Raw genomic sequence first — 22,659 nt, 5'->3', positions numbered from 1 at the left:
CACCAGCGTTACTCCCACCTCCGCGATCGCTGACGAAAACCATCATGCTCGCCGAGAAGTGCTGCCCTCTTGAAGCCTGCAGAGAACGTAGTAACCTGTTTGCTGACGTCACCAAGCAAGTTGTAACAAGCAGCAAAAATAAGAATACAAAGAAAGAAAACAAAAGTGTTATTAATTCATTCAAAAACAGGAAGCAAAACAGAAAACAAGTTAATGGACAATCGTTGACCCTTAGGTGAAACCGGTGTAAACTTTCTTCGAGTGACGTCACGGTCTCCTGTTATGCAGTGAGCCAAAATAAATTTGGCCAAAACTGACCTTGCGATGTTCATTCCGGCCGGAACACCCCCTTTCTTCCAGGTATCTTTTTAATTTTTTCAGCATTGCTTTCATTCCACTTTCACTCTTTGCCATCATCACTATATCATCTGTGTATCCTAATGTCCATATTTTCTTCCTTCCTATCACTACCCCTCCTTCCTGCACCTGCTTGATCTTCACTTCCAGGTCGGCGAAGGTAAGATTAATTAGGGTTTGTATAAGAGCAATCTCCCACGATGCAGAGCTAACCGCCGCTCCGTTAAACACGTATGAGTATACGTGTATTCGCCTTTACGTTTGATACTGTCGTTTCGATGTCTCCTTTCCAACAGAGTTGAACTCACCTTAAGTCACCTGACTTGTGACACTCGATCTATCTTAGGTGTGAGTGACCTAATGTTTACTCCGACTATCCCCTAGATGAAATCGGTTTAAAAATTAACCGGTGACGGATCCCTTAAATTAAAAGGGAACGAAATAACGTAATGCGACGAATAAAATCTACATCTTTTATGACTAATAAACTAGTCTTCGATGGGCCGAAAGACTTACGCACGCGAATAGGATTAACAACTTGTTACAATAATACGGGGAGAGAGAGAAAGAGAGAGAATTCAAGATTTTTCTGCGAAAACTAACGCTCGGCGCGAATATACAAACGGTCGCGATAAACAAAATACTCTCATAAGTATTTTTCCGCGCAGAAAAAGGGAGGTACACCTACCCTGTGGTGAAATTACGGTGATCAGCCGTAATTGTTCAACAAAGTTCTTGTTGTCCAACGAATTTCTTTCCAGGAATGATTGCGCTGATTCTCCTCGCTGTCAATTAGCTGTTGCTGCGCTTAATGTTGCTGCTCGCTTGCTACTGCTGCGATTACTATTACGATCACTCGCGCACGTATTCAAAATACCAGGAAAACTTTTGATTGGAAATCGGCAAAACACAGTAGAAAACTATTTGGCGGTACTCTCACAAGCAACAGCTGAAGCTTCGCTGAAAAATTGAACTCTCACGTGCCCCCTCTCTCTCTCTTCGGCGTTCGCTCTAGCATGGCGAGTGCTATCCAATCGCGAACGTATTGATTGATCGAATCGACTACCGATGCAGTTTATGTTTGAATTGATTGTTTCTGCAAAGTTTCGAAAGCATTCTTTTTTTTAAATTTGGACGTTTCTTTGGCAAGGTCCTTAGTTTTGTATTCAATTAAGTTGTCAATATTGTTCGTAAATTCCCACATTTTAAAGGTTGATGCTTGTCCTAGTCGTTTTACCCTCTTACAGTCATTATCCGACCATGTCATAGAATTACGATGATTTTGCTTACAGAGCTTTCTTTTATTTTGGGAGTACAGGTTATAATTACATCGTTGATTATTATTGATAAAAAAGTCGTATTTTTCGATCGATCGATCGATGTATAAACATTATATTATAGGTCTAAAATAATTTCGTATTTTTTTTTCGAGAATAACAGAGAATTTTTTCTAATTTGTGCACAATGAACCTTAAACTATTGTCATCAGTGCTCTTGCAGTTCCACGCTTCATTGTATGAATTGAAATCACCAATACGGGTACATCTGTTTGTAATTTTGGTATAACTCAATAAGTCGCTCCATTCATCATCATTTAAGTTTATTTTATATAGTTTATAACATGCAATAATTGAAATTGGTTACTTGAAATTGGTGATATCGATTTCGCATATTTCTGTATATAGATTAATATTCGATACATTTTTTAACTCAAAAAAATTATAAGTACTGCTTATTAATAAAACTATACCTCCTCTCGTTTAATGTACTCTATCTTGTGCAAGGTATTAAAACTTATGAATAGAAAGTTATCGTTACCTTTTAATCATGATTTAACACTCATAAGTACATTAGATTCTTGTATTATTTTTTCGATGTTTTCTCTTTTTTAAATGATGCTTCTTAGATTCCAGTAGAGAATATAGAATTTCGTGGTATAAAGTTGTTTATTTTCACTTTTCATTTCTTAAATGTAATAAATATAGCGTATACTTTTACTATCTGTTAATATTCTATTGGAGTATCACTATTGATTCGATAGTGATTCTATCACTAGTGTTTTTATTTGAGTATCACTAGTGAATAGTGATTAGATATATCGTCTTCGAATAACATTTCAACGTTTTGTATGTGAGCATGTAACGGTCCTATATATGAGCTCTTCTCTTATTTTCACTAGATTACCGCCACCCGCTAAACTCGTCAATTTACTTACATCAATTAGCATATGAAACAGCGCAACCTTATATATTATATGATTGTATTAATACTAAAGTCAAATTTCATGACCATATAAGGAGCGTGACGTTACTCTACTTATAGATATAATAGTTTTTATTTTTCAATTAAAATGCGTTAATTAGGAGTAATTTCAATGTAACAGCACTTTTTATATAGATTTTAGTGCATAGACTAAAATTGTAATAATCAATTACTTTTAACTACTAAATCATATTAAATTTTAATGAGCAAATTTAATTTATTTATTACATTGTAAATGTGAATTATTATAATAAAGCGGATACTCTAAATTCAAGATGACTATTATTAATTAATTTAAGATAACTTTAAGCCACAATTTTTCTTTTTTTTCTGTAAGATCATTTCTCTTCGAGTTATCCCTTGTTGAAAATAACCATAAAAATTTTTTTATATCCTTTACTTTTTGTGAGTAGTGTATAAATGATTGAGAAATTATACATTTTCTTTTTTGTTTAAGCTATTATTCGATAAACCAATGTGTAACTTGTCTTAAATTTTGTATTTTTTTGCAATTACTTTTGTAATTTAATATTTTAGAATTACTTTACAAGTTTTACATCCAATTTTTGCCTATTTCAATCCTTGTTGATCATTTGTATATCCGCGTTCGATATATTTGTATTATTACAATTGCTCCCCTCGATGAAAATTGAACATAAAAATTGAAATTTTCTTCGATGTTACCAAACGGATAAAAAATCGATTAATCAACTAATTATTTTAACTATCCTCCGATTTATAAAAATTCTTTTTTTTTATTGGTTATACAGAATTTAATTTAAAAAAATATAGAAATTACTAAAGATAGAAAAAATAAAATAATAAAAACAATAATAAAAATAATTGTAACAAGGGGGAAGAAGCCGTGCAAATGGGAAAAATATTTTAATAATATCCCTCGATGCAGAGCTAACCACCACTCTGTTAAGGAGGTTCAGGACAGGCATGAGGGGAGCTGGGGTAACGGGAAAGCGTCTATGCTGTAACATGGGATGAAGTGAGTGGTGACAACTGTAGATAAATAAATTCAATTTTCTGTATTAACGCACTTGAAAATATATATGGTGACAAAATTAATTAAAATTGAATATTAAGCAATAGTCTGTACTGTAACGGCGGCTCAAAAAAAAAAAAAAAAAAGACAAAAAAATACTGGCCACACACTTAGCTCGTAAATTAAGATAAAAAACTGCGTACAGCTGAATAAGGAAAATTTTTTCTGTGAACGACAGTTTTCGGCTCGCGCATCTGGCAATCTTCGGATGTTGAAAACAATCAGAGCGATTTTACGATCGGGCCATCCGGAGTAGCCAGATTGCGAGCATCTTTAGAAAGTAGAGATCTGCAGCGCACATGTGCATCCTGCCGATAGTACTGTTATTTTCTTTTAAATAATTTATTCTCAATATTACTAATTTCTTTTAAATTGAAAGAAGCGCGATTGCTTGCAGATCTCTTAAAAAATTGCGAAATTTATCTATTGTAAGTAACATTCGAGTAATCAACAAGGACTATTTCAATTAATAGTTTTTGTTTATTACTCGGATATGTTTTAATTTTATACCTAAATATAAATATGGGAATAATTCATTATTTTTCCGTATTTATTAGGATTTTCTTTTTACCAAGTTGGTATGTTTAATTGTTGAATGCGTCAACTTTGCTTTAGAAAATTTAAGAATGGCTTGAACGTAAGTTAATGACTATATTTATTATAATTAACTCTGATTTTTCAGCATTTCTTAAGGCTTTTTAATAATTAATTAATAGTTAAGATATTAATATCTTGGTTGTTTTCAGATAAATATAATTCTTAACTTTTGTTCAGTACTTTAGTTTTATTATAGATTGAGAGATATTTTTGTAAAATTAGAGTACCACACACACAATTGATTTTAAATAGAATTAGTTTAAATAATTAAAGGTCATAATAGTACATAGAGGGCCATCTATGTGAAGAGGGCCCAAAGCGCTTAAATGAGGCCACTCCCGCACACTCCGCCCCCGGCCAATTAGGGTTCGAATTTTGCTTACGCTTGAGACACTCCCCAAATTTTCCAACCAATTAAGTTGAGAAAATTTGAGTTCTTCCTGCCCAAAAATGATAAAGATTTTCGAGTGGGAGTCTCTTGCGAAAAGTATAAAAGAGAGCTTTTCAAGAAAATTGGGCAGTTGTTTTCCAGTTCGCTCAGATTTTTCTAGTTTCTCTAATTCGTTCAGTTTGTGTAACTTTTTCGAGTTCGTTTATTCAAGTTCCAGTTAATTTTTCAGTGTGTGTGGGAAAACTATTATAAAAAGTGAGTAAGAAATATTAAATAAAAAAATTTACACTCTAACTACTTTCCATTAACTTTTCTCTCCTTACTCTTTCCTTTCCTAGTTTCGTGTACGGGTTTTTCTTTCTTAGATAGTTACACTCGATTGCCAAGCGTGTGGTCGAGTGCATATTAGATAGGCTCCCCTTTTACGTTATTTTATTGCCAAGAGTGTGGTAAAATAACGCGAAGCATTACTATATTGCCAAGTGTGTGGTATGGTAAAGCTTCAATCCCTCGTCGCCGAAAAAAGACAGACAACTGAGCACTCCCAAAACTCGGCTCCTTTTGTATGTAGCAACCGTGAATTTACTCAAACAAATTCACGACATGAGATAAGGCTTGAATCTACGTATACAGTATTTTTGTTTTGACTGATCCTACTACTTTGCATATCCCTTCTAAATAAACGCTATTGACCTATCTGATTATATACACAATTATTATTATATTAGACTTAATTTTATTTAGCGAACTTCATACTAAAACTCAATTTAATTGTTTACAATATAATACATCTCAAATCCATCTATTTACATACCTAAACTATTTATTTTATTCGTTATTCATTTAAAAAATATAGTTTCAAACTTTTCACTTGAAATCGAACTTTCTCATGATCATCTTCCTTGGATATTATATACGTGTCTTCTGCGATTTTTCGCTTATTTAAAATGGACCATTTAAACATCAAAGAATTTATGGATTTAACCGTCTTCCCGCACTATATGTATTTCTAACTTTTAATATTACTTTCTCATTCACTTCATACGTTGGATGTATGGTATTAGATTTTTTGTTCGCTCTTTTAATCAATTTATTGTGTATCTTTGACATTGTCAAGAATAATTTTCTTTCATAAGATATATTAGCGTTCTCAATTTTAATATATATTTTTTCATACTCTTGTGGGTCTTATATTGAAATGTAAAATAGGCATATGACCGGTAGTATCATGATACGTTTCGTTAATAATCTAAGTAATTTTATATGTACAACGTACCCAATTCAGTTGTTAGAGAGAACTAGTATTGTTCAACAATCTTAATGGCGAAAGTAAAAGATCACTGGGTACGAGATTAAACGAATATCAAAAAAATATTAGAGGTGAAACTGTTGCTAGAATGTATAAAAACACCTTATTGCATAACTTTGAATAGATTAATGCTAAGATATTAGATTACGAAAGTAATTAAAAAAAAACTAAAAATTTCATAAATATTACACATTGGTTTATCGATTTATGACGACCGGAACGACCGTTGAGTTCGCTCGCCTTGTTCGCCTCTCTTTCTCTTCCACGTGCCTTCCCCTTCGCCGCTGCCACATCGTTCTTAGTTGATTCAAACCGAGTATCAACGCATGATGTGGCTCTGTTTCAGATCTGATTCCTGATCGGCGTGGATGTTTGGCACAAGAGGGACGAAACAAGAGTAGGAAACGAAAGAAGAAGAGAGAGAGAGAAATAGTGTCGCCGGCATGAGTCACACATGTGTGCGTAGCCAGCGGCGCTCGGTCGTTTAGGTACTTGTAGGGAGGGGCGCGGAAGACGCCGCGGAAAGCGCGAGATCGCGAGGGCAGTACGGCTTTGACCAACAACGTGCTTATTAGCTGGATTAGCCTCGCAAAAAGTGAAGTGTGTGAGACACGCGATTACTAGCTCTTACAAGAACTACGCCAGACATTGGAGGAGAGGACCAACTGCGCCGTGACCAATCAATCCATCTTCTTCGAGGACAGCAGCCGACGGAAGTGGACTTCCACTACAGCGCTCCCTCCTAAGGTCAGATACCCTTGTTTTTTTTCCTTGGTGCGCGCTTCGACTTCTCTCTCTCTCTCTCTCTCTCTCTCTCTCTCTCTGAGCATCATATCGGCCGGATACGGACGAGTGGTTGTGCATGCGTAGAATTCGCACAGCATCCACGGGAACTCGCGGGATAATCTTGTAAAATCTTGTAAGGCGATGCTTGGGCTCCGGTGCGTTAATTCGCATGGGACAGACTAGACCCGGACTTTGCCCGACGCACAACTCAAGACGTGCTGGATGTACATAGGAAAATTTGAATAAAAGTGTAATTGACTATACAAGAAATGATTTCATATAACCTGTCTCCTCTTATAATTAGATAAATCGCGACTATTGAGATTGCCGGGTGATGAAAGCCCCTCATTAATTTTTAGCGACGAAGCGATTACGGACTTTTTTCCTTAAAATAATTTGTGACGCAACGTTACTTGGGCTTATTTCCGACGCGAAAACTGGAAAATATAAACGAACGTGTTACAGATTAATAGCTCAAACAAGAATGAAAATGTATGATTTCTCAATCACTTTTGTAAACGACTATTGAATTTCCTTAAAACAGATTAAAGTTAAACTCCTAATCCTATATTAAAGTTATTTCCGATATCATGTAACAGCAATAGTAGATAAAATTTTTTTACTTTTAATTCGACTGACTATAAAAAATATTCTCTAGCCTATACATAATTGAAACGTTATTGACTAGGTTAATATGAATAACACTTTGACATTGATTTGTGTAATTAATTTGCGTTGTTATTACGAGTTTTTGTGTTTTCGTTAAGCCTGAAGCGGTCAACGAAATTGCTAACAAAACGTCGCTTATTATTAAACGTTAGTAAACTTTATTTACTGTACAACTTTTTCATCATTGATCATTATAATTACTGAATGTATACATAATATGGAGAAAATCACATAGATCTCGAATGATATAATATGGTTTTCTAAGGAATATTGTCAAATAAGTAAAATTACTGTATTTTATTACACAGTAATCTGAAGATACTTGATATAACATATGTTTATATCGAAGTTAACATACTTTACCTATCATGAAATAAGGAACTCTCACGTGAGATTTTATATGGAATTTTGTCGGTTTTTTTATATAGGAACGTGATTAGCAAACAATTTAAGATTTTCTTTGTAATACCACATGACGTAATCATAAGTTAATTTTTCTCTAAATATTATTATATTTCAGGAGTTTGTGCGATATATTTCAACACGGGAAACTAAATAAAGAACAATTCTTTCTAGCTATGTGGCTTATTAAACAAAAATTGAATAAGAAAGAAATACCTGCTAGATTATCATCAGACATGATACCACCTTCCTTAAGGAAAATAACTACGTCTGAGCATGAATTGGTAAAGTATTCATTTATACATAACTATAAGATAGTTACAATGTAGATGCTATTCTTTTATTGTCATATTTGAAAATTTCCATCTGTTTTATATTATATTATATCATATATCAGCTCATCTTATTGTATTTATTAAATTACACAACATTTTTTCTTGTTTATTATTTCCGATTAATCCAGCCTCTTTGTTGGTCAATTATTTTTGTTCATGATAATCGGAGTTGATATTTAGAACTATCCCGAAAGAGAAGACATCAAGAGTTATCCATGTACATTATTTCATAATCACGGAGATGATCATAATTACGTCAAAAATCCGTAGTTATGTATGAAAAAGAATTTATGAAATTTAGTAAACGTAATGTTTTTTAATTACGTTTTGTCCTTTCTAGTAATTGGAATCTTGACGGTTTATTAATTTGTATGATTTCTTGTTTAAATTTTATGTTTTGATAATTAATCAATTTGAAACTAACATAAAAGAATAAATATGAAAAATGTACGTAAATATCTAATCTCGAATCTCCAATTGCATGTCTACGTGTATAATGATAGCCGATTGTGAAAAATTGACTATTATGATAATGAGATGTCAAAATCTGATCTAGATATTGATCACAATAATAATACCTTAAAATGTTTTCTATACCTATTCAAAATGTATTTACGAAGATATTTTTTATTATTGATGAAAAACTTTCAGATTATGATAATCACATTTTTAAATCATTACTCTTTAAGTAATATTGAAAAAGTTGAAATGTTTGGAATCTATTTTTCGGACAACATTGTTGAGACATCGCACGTTTATCAAAATGTCATAGCTGATCAGAACATAGAGATATCCAGCGCTATGTCAATTTTTGCATGTAAATTTTTTTTTTTTTTTTTTTTGATGCGAGCAAAATGAAACAATCTTGATAGTCTCAATAAGACTACGTGGAAAACATTCTAACCATAATGATATAAATGAGGTAAATATATTAGCAATGAACCTCCACCTCGAGATCTTAGTAAGGGGAAGTGAATATTTGCAATGATCTGTAAAGCAAAGTATGAGGTGTGATCAAAAAGTAAGGTGAATTTTTATTTTTCTCAAAAAATATTTATTTATTCATCAATTTTTATTTTGTCTCCTTCAAAGTAATCCCCCTCGGATATAATGCACTTGTGCCAACGCTTTTTCCAATCCTCAAAGCATTTCAAAAAATCATTTTTTGTGATCTTGTTTAGTTCATCCTTCGATGCCGTCTTTATCTCCTCAATCGTGGCAAAACGCCGTCCTTTCATGGGCCTCTTCAGTTTTGGGAACAAGAAGAAGTCACAGGGGGCCAGATCTGGGGAATACAGTGCCTGGGGCATCGTTACTGTGTTGGTTTTAGCCAAAAATTCGCGCACAAGCAACGATGTGTGAGCAGGGGCGTTATCATGGTGCAAAAGCCAATTTTTATTTTTCCACAAATTCGGACGTTTCTGGCGGATTGCTTCGCGAAAATTGCGCATAACTTGCAGGTAATATTCCTTATTTACTGTTCTACCCTGTGGCAAGAACTCATGATGCACCCCGCCCCTGCAGTCGAAGAAAACTGTAAGCAAAACCTTTACATTTGATCGAACTTGGCGTGCTTTTTTTGGTCTTGGTGATCCAGAATGCCTCCACTGGGACGATTGAGTCTTAGTCTCGACGTCATAACCGTATACCCATGTTTCATCACCTGTTATAACCCTGTTGAGTAAATCTGGATCATCGTTGACGTCATTCAGTAGCTCTTGGGCGATGCTCATGCGACGTTTCTTTTGGTCGAAATTGAGCAATTTCGGAACAAACTTCGCTGACACACGTCTCATGTCTAAAACACTCGTCAAAATTGATTGGCACGAACCAAATGAGATGCCAATATCATCAGCAATTTCTCTAATGGTAATTCGACGATTTCCCAATACTATTTTCTTCACTTCTTCAACATTCTCATCAGTTGTTGATGTGCTGGGGCGTCCAGAACGAGGTTCGTCGTCGGTGTCTTCTCGGCCTTCTTGGAAGAGTTTATACCACTTGTAAACATTTTTTTGGCTTAAAGTAGACTCACCGTATGCCACTTTCAGCATTTCAAGTGTTTTGGAACATTTGATTCCATTTTTCACACAAAATTTAATGCAAACTCTTTGATCCATGTTTTTAGACAGCAGCAAATCGTGGAGCACGCAAAACACTTCTAACCTTGATGCCTCTCACAAACAAACCAAACATACTACAAAGCTGAAATTTGGAACGTATGTTCTAGACGAGTGTACCGACATAACCAAATAAAAAAGTCGAAGATCGAACGGACGTAGCCCGCTAAATTTCAAAATTCACCTTACTTTTTGATCACACCTCGTATATTGCAGAATCCGGTAATCATCAACACTCATAATAATTCAGAGATTCAAGCTTCAGCAGACTGGAAACTTTGAATGCTCGTTCGCGACGGGTTATCTTGAAAATGAAGCAGGTTTTCGAAGACCTTATAAGAGTCAAACAAAATATCATGTTTCGCTAGCTATAACGCCCAAAAACGCGATAAAGATGAAACTGAAGTATACCATTATTTAACAATTGAAGACGTCTCTTTATTTTCATTACTAAGCGAGACAGGAGAGTATATCCACTATGGATTGTCCATGTATTTATTATAATTGTTATTAAAATGTATTGTATTTATTCCGAGTTTATTTAAAATCTTTGTAACACATAGAAACAATAAGTAAATGTTATCACTATATTATATATGTTACATGAAATCTATAAGAAGACTCCAGTAAATATTCGGTCTTTATTTTAAAGTCGGAATGTACGGAATAGATTGAGATTTATTTATACATTCGTTGATTTATATTTCTCAAATCTTGTGTTGGTGAAAAATGTCTTGAAAAGGTTACTGATAAGTTTATTTGGGTGGGTTGGAAGTTTGTTGTTACATTTTGTGTAAAAATTTTAATTTTTTTTAGAGTGAAGCTCTTCTTCTATCATTCAGTAATTGAATGGCTTGTTATGAAACGCTCTGAGTGAAACAACATACGGCTTGTGCGCCTGCGCGCGCCAGATTGCTGTAGCTGGCTTACAACCTAGCACATACCCATACACACACACATAAGTATACACACACACACACACACCTACAGCAACCCATGGCGCTGGCAGTAGAGCCAAATGCAGTAGGTTATAGTGTTCATTAATAGAGACAGCGCTGACTGTAGACCTATAGTGTGTGTTAGTATAGAGCATTACACAAGGACAAACGCACCTTTTATTTATTATTGAGTTAATTATTACCGAAATCACATACGATGATGAATGTTATTAATACTTCAATAAATTTATTTATGAATAATTGATAGAGCTTATTATATCATTAATAGCACAGGTTTACAAAATAAAAAAAGTTGATGCCTATTTGACCAGACCATATAACTTTTATGTATTTCGATGCGCTGAACACGAATCCAAGGTCCGTTGATCTCCATCACGTCAGGTTAAAGGTCTTTTGAAGGTCAAATGTATTTAATACAACGGAATTTAAAATTTGACTACGGATTCGGAAAGAGCGGAAAATTTTACGTTCAAATACATATGTTGGTTTTTTCCAACATGACCTTTGAAGGACATCTAGAGCTCAAACAAATAATAAATAGACCTTATTTGCTTTTTATCCATATGAACTTGTTTTTGAGACGTCCGATGGGCTTCTATTGTATACTGTCATGTATCTTTGTATTCTGAATACAAACCTGGAATCCATTTGACCTCATCCAGTTAGGATCAAGATCATTTCAAGGTTAATTCGTTAATTTTGCACAAAAAAACAAATATAACCCTAGTCTTTGAACCATGGTTGCTTTAACCCTCGAGCCCTGCAACTCTCTATGACCTTCGACCTCCGCATCCTAATTTCCTAAAACCCCGAGAACTTAACCTTAAAACGCTTTGAACCAATCCCTCATACCCCCAATTCCATAACCACCGAGCACTTAATCCTAAGACCCGATTCCCCATACTCCAATGTTCTTAACTCCCCAGCACTTAACTCTGAGACATCTTACACCCAATCCCTAATACTACATTTTCCTTAATAACCGAGTCCTATAAACTATAAGCGTGCACCAGCGGCTCCGTTCGACGGTCCTTTTGAGGATAGTTGGATATCCAGTGCAGCAGCGGCTCCGTCCGACGGTCCTTTTCAGGATAGTTGGATATCCGGTGCAGCAGCGATTTCTCCAGTTTTTATTTAGTTATTTTGTACAAATACAGCAGGACTTGATTTATGATCTGCAAAAATGGATGAGTGCTCAAAAAGTTTCTGTGTTCTGTGCGGCAAATACAACGTTCATAGAAACTTAATTTCTTTCTCTAAGAAACTTCGCATGATCTACGACGAGTGTTTTAAAACCACTGATGTGGATCTAAACCAACCCTGGATTCCAAAACTCATCTGATTCACGTTTAAGACGTTGGAAAAGTGGAGAGCGACAAATGATATTTTCGTCGCCTATGATTTGGTGCGCACCTCGAGATCATGATAATGATTGCTATTTTTGTATAAACACCAAATTTGGATTTAATTCAAGAAACATTCGATTTGTGCCTTACACAACTACTTTGTCTGTCACAATGCCAGTCTTAGTAAGCGATACCAGTCATGATGAAGATGAAGCAATGGAAATCGATATAAGTGATGAAAACATTACAGAATCTTTGGGGAACACGGACCAAGAAAATGACAAAGAAGATAAAGAAGAAGATGACGCAGAACATGATGAAATGAATGACCGAGAATGTTACGAAGAAGATGACGAAGAAACTGATTGTGATGTTAGTACAACGGGTAACGAGATAACCCCTTCAAAGTTCAATCAGAGTGAACTCAACGATTTGGTAAGAGATTTAGGGCTATCTAAAGCGCAATCGGAACTATTGGCATCACGGCTGAAAGAAAAAGGTTGTTTACACAAAAAAACAAAAGTAACATACTACAGAAACAGAGATGAGCCTTTTCGAAAATATTTTGTTCAAGGTGGTTCTTTGGTATATTGTAGTGATATAGACGAGTTGTTTAGAACATTTGGAGTTGAACATGATCCTAAAGAATGGCGGTTATTTATTGATTCTTCTAAGAGAAGCCTTAAAGCTGTATTACTAAACAATGGGAATAAACTAGCTTCTGTTCCATTGGCTCACTCTACGACAATGGATGAAAATTACGTGAATATGGAATATTTACTTGATAAAATTAATTACGAGTTGTATAAATGGAAAATCTGCACGGATTTAAAAGTTGTCACAATCATTTTGGGACAACAATCTGGTTTTACGAAATACCCATGTTTTCTATGTGAATGGGACAGCAGAGCTCGTGAAAAGCATTATGATGTAAAGGAGTGGCCAGCAAGAGATAGTTTTGTTGTAGGGAACAAAAATCTCAAATACAATAAATTGGTTGATCCTGATAAAATAATACTGCCTCCTCTTCATATAAAATTAGGCTTGATTGAACAGCTGGTAAAAGCTTTAAAGAAAAGAGATAGTAAAGCTTTTCAATATCTCTTCTTGAAATTCCCAAAGTTATCCGAAGCAAAACTCAAAGAGGGAATTTTTGATGGACCTCAAATAAGAGAACTCATAAAAGATCTCGAATTCCCGAATAGAATGTCAGAAGATGAACGAAAAGCTTCGCAGAGCTTTATTGACGTTTGTACGAAATTTTTAGGTAACAACAGAGATCAAAATTATAAAGAAATAGTCAACGACTTGGTCGTAAACTACAAAGCTGTTCAATGTCTCATGAGTCTGAAGCTCCACTTTTTAGATTCTCATTTGGACAAATTTCCAGAAAATCTAGGAGATTATAGTGAAGAGCAAGGTGAAAGATTTTATCAAGACATTAAAGAGATGGAAAGGCACTATCAAGGATTTTGGGATGTCAATATAATGTCAGATTACTGCTGGAACCTTAAGAGGGATACTTCAGTTAAGCACAAGAGAAAAGCGCTGAAAAGAATATTCGATGAAAGATGTAGACCTAGCAAGAAAGCACGTTTACATTGAAGAGTGGTGGCTTAACAGAGTAAGAGACATAAACCTCGATGTTAAGAAGTACCCTCCGTGAGATTATAATAAAAAATGATTGTTTCACCATAACATTGAAATACTTAATATAAATTTCAGAGATTTCCTGATTTTCATACCTTTAACTGACTTTAGAAAGTTAGAAGATCTTAAATTTCGATTGGATTGCAATTCGATTTCGAGAATATCAAGGTCGGGGCGTGTAGAATTTGCTATGCCGTGTTCGGGATTTTTTATGCAGTGGTAAAAAGCAAACGAATCCTCCTATCTACAACCCTGTTCTCTACTTTACTATTCAGAGAATCCCGGTAGCATTTGAAGTACCCATAGCACGTAAGCATCTGCGTAAGGTAGAAGTTCACTTCTCAGAAGCTCCTCTCCATCCACGCTCTAATGTCGGGAATTGAGCTTCTCGTCCATACGCCTTTACCATCTCTCGACCACCGTTCTCGCCATACCTCTATTATTCTATCACTCTCCTCCTTGGCTACTTCTACTTTATTTTCGTTTAATCTTCTGTCATAGATCCTCTTGCGCTCCCTAGCAAGAAGATCTACGGGGATTACACCATCGACAACCAGAATAGCTTCCCTCGAGACCGTCCAGCATGCGCTAGATGTCCTAAAGGCCCCTCGCCTCTGTACGCTCAAAAGCCTTTCGCGATATAGATCGAAGTTCATCGCATCAGGGGTTCATGAAATTAGGATGTGAAGGTCGGGGTTGTAGAGTTGCAGGTTACCGGGCTCAGGGCTGAAAAAATTAAGATATGGAGATCGGAGGTTGAGAGTAAAGGGTTATAGTCACGCAGAGATGCAGGGCTCGAGGGTTAGAGCAACCAGGGTTCAAAGACTAGGGTTATATTTGTTTTTTTTTGTGCAAAATTAACGAATTAACCTTGAAGTGACCTTGATCTTAACTGGATGAGGTCAAATGGATTCCAGGTTTGTATTCAGAATACAAAGATACATGACAGTATAGAAGCCCATCGGAGGTCTCAAAAACAAGTTCATATGGATAAAAAGCAAATAAGGTCTATTTATTATTTGTTTGAACTCTAGATGTCCTTCAAAGGTCATGTTGGAAAAAACCAACAATATGTATTTTAACGTAAAATTTCCCGCTCTTGCCGAATCCGTAGTTAAATTTTAAATTCCGTTGTATTAAATACATTTGACCTTCAAAAGACCTTGAACCTGACGTGATGGAGATCAACGGACCTCGGATTCGTGTTCAGCGCATCGAAATACATAAAAATTATATGGTCTGGTCAAATAGGCATCAACTTTTTTTATTTTGTAAACCTGTGTAGTTAGATACCATTTATATATACAATTTCTGTACGATATGAGTTTGAGCTTCGCTCTTGTCAATAGTCCCCGACTACCACCTTTTTTGTATTAATTGCAGAGTTGTTCTCGTACACTTCCATCGTGTTCCATGTAACCATTCATGTATTTTGTTCTCACGCGTTGTATGAATTCCATTGAATACTTTAGTTATACTTATCGATTAGTCGGAAATACCATTTTAATAAGTATCAACCTGTTTCACTAGTGGAACTTGTAGATTAGTTCATATCATTTTATTTAAGACGGACCATCTGTCCGTATGATATTATGTAGGATTTTCAATTTTAATTATTTTAAATCTTTAATATTCGAGTTTGAAACAACATCCCATAGCTAAATATCATAAATTCAAACTGGTTTGAGTACAGTTTTACATAGCAGTAAATTGTTTTCAGTTGACAGACCCGATTTTCCACTGATGAAACAGTATATTTTTCTCCATTACAGTTCCAATTGTTTGCATTTTGTGAATATATGTTCTTTCTATGTGAGCCATCGAACTGGATGTATACCTAAATATTTTACGTAATTGCTTTGCGGAATGTATTTATCGTTAAAGAACAATGATCAAAATAGCCGTTTTATATCATATCTGGAGCACCAACAAAACTCTACAGAAATAATTATTTGTGATTAGTAGAAGTCAATAATATTCATAGAAAATCCCAAATGTCCGAAAAAAATTATGTGCTATCTATAGCGTACATAATCTCAATCGACTGTTAGTCTAGAGTTACAATAAAAATAATGTTTTCAAACCCAAATACCAGACCGTATACCCTTATATTTTTTAAATTGAATTCAACGTTGAATAAAAATCTCAGGTTCGTTTATCATTATCAGCTCAAGATTTTTTTTGAAGCTTATTCGAAGGTTATATCAGGCTCATATTATGAAATTATACGGTCGAATACAGCATACATGTTCTAATAACTTGTTCTATAGATTTTTAGAGTCACCCGATCTAAATCTGAAGTTCATTTGATCATACTATTGAGCTTCAATGCTATTTCAAGGTTAAAAAAAGGATCATTGGGTTATTATAAGATAAAATAATAAATAGAACTTAACTATTCGAGGATCATTTAGCCACTAAGTGTTTCCCAGAACCCATCACGAGAAGGCTATCCTCTCTAGTGTTCCTTACGTTTCTTGTTTTTTATCGTTTTTATGTTTTTTTTTGGGTCTTTTATTTTTTTGTTGGTTTTTATCGTTTTTTATATTATCTTTGTTTTTTATTTTGAAACAATTTTTTTATATTTTATAAAGAATTTTGAAATGTTTTTTAGTATTTCATTTATTTCTTAAAATTCTATTGAAATTGCTATCGATATGTAGTAATACCAATATTTCATTATTCTTAATCACTTTCATTTTTTCTCTCATTCTCATCATCGCTTTCAAAATCGAAAACTTGTGAATGATCTCGAGCACGAGGAATCTCTTTCAGATTTATAACGTATCAAAAATACCACAATATTAGCATTACATGAAAACAGCAATCTACTGTTCTTTTCCTACCTTAAATCCGCAAGTAGTTTGCGACGGGGGAGAGGGTGGGGAAAAATAAATAGTCGAATTCTTTCAGCCTCAACTGTACCGCAAGCGGCACAGTCAGCCGATAATCGCAGCTTTTATTCATTATCGATGATCGATCGTTGGACGCCAGCTACCATCCTCGCGTTAGGAGGGCGGGTAGCGCTGCAGATCGGCTGAGTTCTGGTCGCTGTGGTTCAGGCGGTTCCGTTGTCTCCCTCGTCATACGTTGATCTCGTGCGGCTACCTACAGGATGTTAGAAAGAAAGAGAGCGCGAAGTCCTAAATCGAACGTGCGAGAGGGAATTAAACGGGGGGAGGAAATATTAACCACCCACGACTGCGGCTCGACGGCTAGTCATTATGTCGCGGCAAAGGCTCTTGTCTCAGCAGTGGGTAATCAGAGCGGCGTCTCAGAACGCCTCGTTGACAATCCAAGGGCAGTAGAGAATTCAGATCGACCGGTCACGTGGATTGAAGCGGCGTCGAGGTATCGACGCGTTTGCTAGTTTCGCGCACCCGATCGCGATAGCTACGGGGGATATGGTAAAATCAAACGGAGTGAAGTCAATGACAATAATGGTTTAGCTAGGATTCATCTTTATTAGTAATCAGACTTGTTTTTCCGGGTCAGCCCAAGGTCAATTATCTCGCGTCGCTTTTCATGCCCACTCGTAATCGGCTATTCGCGACGGTCTGCTTCGCCTAAATTTACTAAGGGCGTGGGTGGCGCACCGTGACGCGACTTCGACTCTCTTTCGTGACGATCGAGCGGAGGTTAGATGACCTAGGCTAATACGCGGGCAGTTTCCGGGATTGCGTAGCGGTCACATAGGATTCTGTTGATACGCGAACACTTACGACGGCGTGAAAACATCAACGACAATCTAACGTTATTGCGAGGAACTTAGAGATCAGGAAGGTCAGACGATATTTATATTTACACAGGGGCTTACCGATCGCACAAAGGAAATTCGTGTCAATCTAACGCGCGCGCGAGGTACTCGTCGGTCACACGAAGGTCAGACGGTGCCCGTTCAATGTACGAAGATACGATCGATCATACAAAGAGAATTCTCGCCAATATAACGAGCGTACGAGGAACTTGTCGGTTGCACGAAGGTTAGACGACACTCATTCGATGTATGACAATTCGAAAGATCGCACAAAGGAAACCGGGGGCAAACTGATGCGCGCGCAAGGAATTCGTCGTCCGCGTGAAGATCAGAAAGCTCGTTTGATGCACGAAAACTCACATGATCACATAAAGGAAAATCGGTGGCAGACTGATACGCGCGCAGGGAATTTGTCAGTCGCTCGAAGGTCAGACGGCACTCCCGGTAATACGCGACGATCTAAAGCAAATTTCAATATGGGACAGACGGTAATCTAGCATACGCGTGAAATTCATCGATCACGCTAAGGTCGGACGGCACTCCTGTTCACGCGCGAGGTCTAGGCGGTCACGTATGATAGGAGGGTGAGAAAGAAGTACTCACTTTGCGTTTATCTTGCTGTTGCTTGTTTATCTCTCTGCTCCTTATATTGCGACTGAATATTAGGCTGCTGTTATCCTGCTTCCGTGTTATGCTGCTGTTGCTGCTGCTTCCGTGTGATGCTGCTGCTGCTGCCCATGGTATGCTGTTGTTGCTGCTGCTTCTTTGTTTGCTGCTCACTTTCATTCGCGTACTCTGGGTGTCCGCGCGGCTCTAGAGTCTAACGGGTACTTCGGTCGCTGAACAGCTACGCTCGGCTACTGCTGGTCGGCTACTGGTGCGGCGTTTCGCGGCGTTGCGTAGCTTCTCCTAGCTTGCTTCCCCTTAAAATCGCGAGATTTTACCTAATTGGTCGGTCTTGTTGCTAGGTCGCATGTCAGCGCTATCTATTTTATTAATTTGGCCCGCGTAATTTTATGATTGGTCAGTTCTTGGCGCCTAATTTCCCTATTTGTTAAGCAGATAGCGTCGGTTTTATCTTATTTGCTAAACCACCCCTAGCCTGTTACCGATTGGTTGGTTAAGTAGCGTCGTTTTAGCTCATTCGGCGATCTAGCCCTATCCTATTACCGATTGGCTAGTCAAATCGTGCTATCTTTTTCTAACATGTGCTCGTTAGCCCTACCGATTCCCCTCACTCATGTTCGATCGCTCTCACGCGCTCGGTTGCCTCTCCCTCTGTCTGGCCAGGTCTACTTTAGCTTAACAGCAGTTGCTATGATCAGCTGATCTCAGCTGCAATCTTTTTCGATGTCTAGCTTCTTGGGGAAGTATTGGTTCGGGTCGTGAGTGAGCAAGTGGTTGTACGCGGGCTTAAGGGTCGTGCATATTAGCTTGGTAGACCCTGAGGGGTGATAAATCGCGAGGTCTCGGATGTGTGCGGGTGAGATATGCGGCATCAGCTGTTCGATCGCATCCTCTTGTCGGGAGTAGATCTCGTGTGAGCTCAATAATTATTTAAGTGATGACGCATCATCACAAGTTCTGTAATAGCGTTATATTCTTTTTCGTTTTTATCTATTAATATGTAAACAAGATATTTTGTGGAAGAAGAATGTCTTAAATTAACTTTTAACTTTATAAGCAAGGAATTGGTGCGATCTATATTAATATTAAATATATTATAATGTATGTCAATAAATAACGATGGAACTTTTAAATTTATATATCTTTATTGACCATTCAATTTATGACTATATCTGTACTTTTATTTCATATAATTTTCCATAAGTTGAAATCATTTTGGACATAATAATTTTAAATATAACCTCAACAAATAATTTCGAATATGCATGAACATATAGATATAAATATGAGAAAACAAAATTCTTTCTTTTATGGTAAGAACAAAAGTTTTATTTGTGCTCTTTTCCTTACTATATAAAATTAAGTGTATACTTTTACCTTGATATCAATTAACAAACTTATTTTTATGCGAATTGATTTCTTCTCATTCAGTAATTTTGTGTCTGACGCACTAAATATACAAAAATACTACTACAAAAAAAACCGAAGTTGCAAGTAATAAAATTACTTCATAATTCATGTGTATTAATTTATAAGTTGTTTATAGCGCAGAGCAGACGTCAGCGAACTAGTAAGTACCAACCCTTTGATCGATTATCGACTGCGAATTAGAAGCAATTATCGCAAGAAGAGAGAGAATAGGCATGATTAGTGACTGAGCCACTGACTGGCAACTAATCGACACATGTTCGTATCTACGTACTCAAGCTTAACTAAAAAGAAAGAGTTCTTAAAAATATACGCCAAAAGCGATCAGAGGACCGAATTAAGATCAACAGCTTCGTGCGTAGAAAAGTGATTACACTACGTATTTGAATAGGCGTTAACGTTAAGACCAAGGAGAAAAAAGTATCCTGTAAAGCGTGAGCGCTACCGAAATTCGACGATCAGCGAAGCACTGTAAGTACTAGTTCGTAACTTGGCTTTCTTTCTCCTTATGTCTCCTTCAGCTTATATTTTACATATACTTCGTTTATCGCCTCAATTTTTCTCTGTTGCTTTACGCATTAGTAACACGGATTAATATTCGCCGCGCTACATTTTGCGACCACGGTTAACTTAAACATGCCCACTCACTTTTTCGTATACCGCGCGCCGGTTCGCTTACCGTCATTATTCGCTGTAGCTTAGAATGCGGCGTGCACTTGCTATTGCTTCCACTTACGTTGCCCTCAGTTATCGTTTAATTTATTAATGCGTAGCTCACAATATTATCCGCGTGCCGATTTCCCCTATCAAGAAACGAGGCAACTTCAGGCTGCTAGATTTAGGCAACGTCTGCACAGGAACACAGAGTCGCTCTGGAGAGCACTACCAACTGCAACCATTTTAAGTCCGTAGTAACAACGTGATTATTATTTACCTAACCACGCACTAACAAGCTCTATCCAAAGTGATTTCTATTAATTGAAATACAGCACTGACTTTTATATCATTTCTAGTCAACATCACACAGATAGTCCAGTGTATAATAATAAAATCATACAGACATGAAATCGAGCAATTTGATTACTTGAATAAAGATTTAAAGTAGTATCTTGATATCATATTCGCATTGACTAAAACATTAGAAATACAAGAAAGTTGTAAAACATTATAGAACATAATAACAATAAGAACCAATAAACATTATATATAAATAAAATCAAAACAAGGTTAAGGCAGCTAATAAAATTTACTTCAAAGATAGTAATTTCAGTACTATTAGAGGATAATTTCCGAAACGAAGTAAAAGAAAAAACGGTTTTTTACAGTGATACTGGCTTGCAGATCCATCATTTCAAATATGTCAAGCTTTAAACCAGGTTTTTGCTTTATAACTCTATTCAAAATTGGATTCGCATCAGCTATAATTCCTGATGGCTCATGTTTCAAATTTGACAAAAGAGTGCAATATGATTCGTTTGCATCTTTTAAGTAACATACACCAATATGCAAAGAAACGTTATCCCTTAATGCACCAAAATGTACTGACTAAATTTTTTAACATATTTACAAGAAAAATCACTTTCTGTTAAATTTTTTTGCAAATCTTCGATAACTTTATGTTAATGACTAATTCTAAAAACATGTAACATAAATGATTAAATTCTTTTAACGATAATTTTTTAATATTTCTTACAGTAGTTTGTTTAGCGTTTTTAACCACTTTGCTTAGTTCTATTTTTTTCGTTTTTATAGATATTATTGATTCTTGAATATTTTCCTAGACGTAATACTCGATCATATCAAAGCCATACGTTTCGTTGAATGATAAAATTTTATTTTTATATTGTGGACACATTTTTGCTATTTAATGTTCCTTGTTTTGATAGCATGTTATAGCAGAAATAAGTTTTAATGGAGTATTGAATGGAATTAATTTTCTTTGTACAAAGCTTCAACAATATCATGTATATTTTCTTGTTTTGTGCATAAACATATATCACGTGCAGTTATAGATTGTTTCACTATCTAAAAAGGCCATAGTTTTGAGAAGATTAAAAAACTCATTTTGATGTTGGGATTGTCAACTTTGAAGTCCTTATATAATTCACTTATATTGTCATTAATATATATTTTTTGTTTTTGTTTACTTTTTTATGTATTACAGTTTCTTTTTCTCCTGAACTCAATCGACTATTGGACTTAAGTTTTCTAAAAGTGCACTATTCTTAATTTGTTTATTCCTACTCATCAGGCCAAATTCTGACCTATACGCTGTCATAAAATGGTATTTTTTACAACTTCGCCATGCAAAAATCGCTTTAATAAATTTTGATTCACCTGATCTTGGTTTTTACGTGCATCAGAATTTATTTGATCTGTTAATACTTCGCTGAAAAGCAATCTTTTTTTAATTTCTGAACCTACATTTTTGTTACCAATTAATGTTTTTGCCACATTTTTTATTTGCCCATTTTCTTTTTTACATAGATATTTTTTTCATTCTTTCTTCTGTATTTATTACTATTTTAAGGATCTTTCTGATTATTTTTCTTCTTATCTTTCAGCATATCTTTTTTTGCCAATCTCTTTTTTTTATAATTTGATACTAAT

At 35.7% G+C, this 22,659-nt stretch overlaps 1 protein-coding gene across 3 annotated transcripts in view; it reads left to right on the top strand.

The window, feature by feature from the left end:
• The window catches only part of LOC131675263 (epidermal growth factor receptor substrate 15-like 1), an 875,349-nt gene that overhangs the window by 333,688 nt on the left and 519,002 nt on the right, over nucleotides 1–22,659 (top strand). For all 3 annotated transcript variants that reach the window (XM_058954183.1, XM_058954182.1, XM_058954181.1), the window contains one exon: nucleotides 7,946–8,111. In XM_058954183.1, coding sequence (XP_058810166.1) covers nucleotides 7,946–8,111 — 166 coding nt within the window. The remainder of the gene's footprint in view (nucleotides 1–7,945; nucleotides 8,112–22,659) is intronic.

Source organism: Phymastichus coffea, unplaced genomic scaffold (genome assembly GCF_024137745.1).
Source record: "Phymastichus coffea isolate CEN01 unplaced genomic scaffold, Cenicafe_Pcof_1.1 PCOF00018, whole genome shotgun sequence".
Taxonomy (NCBI): Eukaryota; Metazoa; Arthropoda; class Insecta; order Hymenoptera; family Eulophidae; genus Phymastichus; species Phymastichus coffea.
This window is presented reverse-complemented; position numbering and strand designations above follow the sequence as displayed.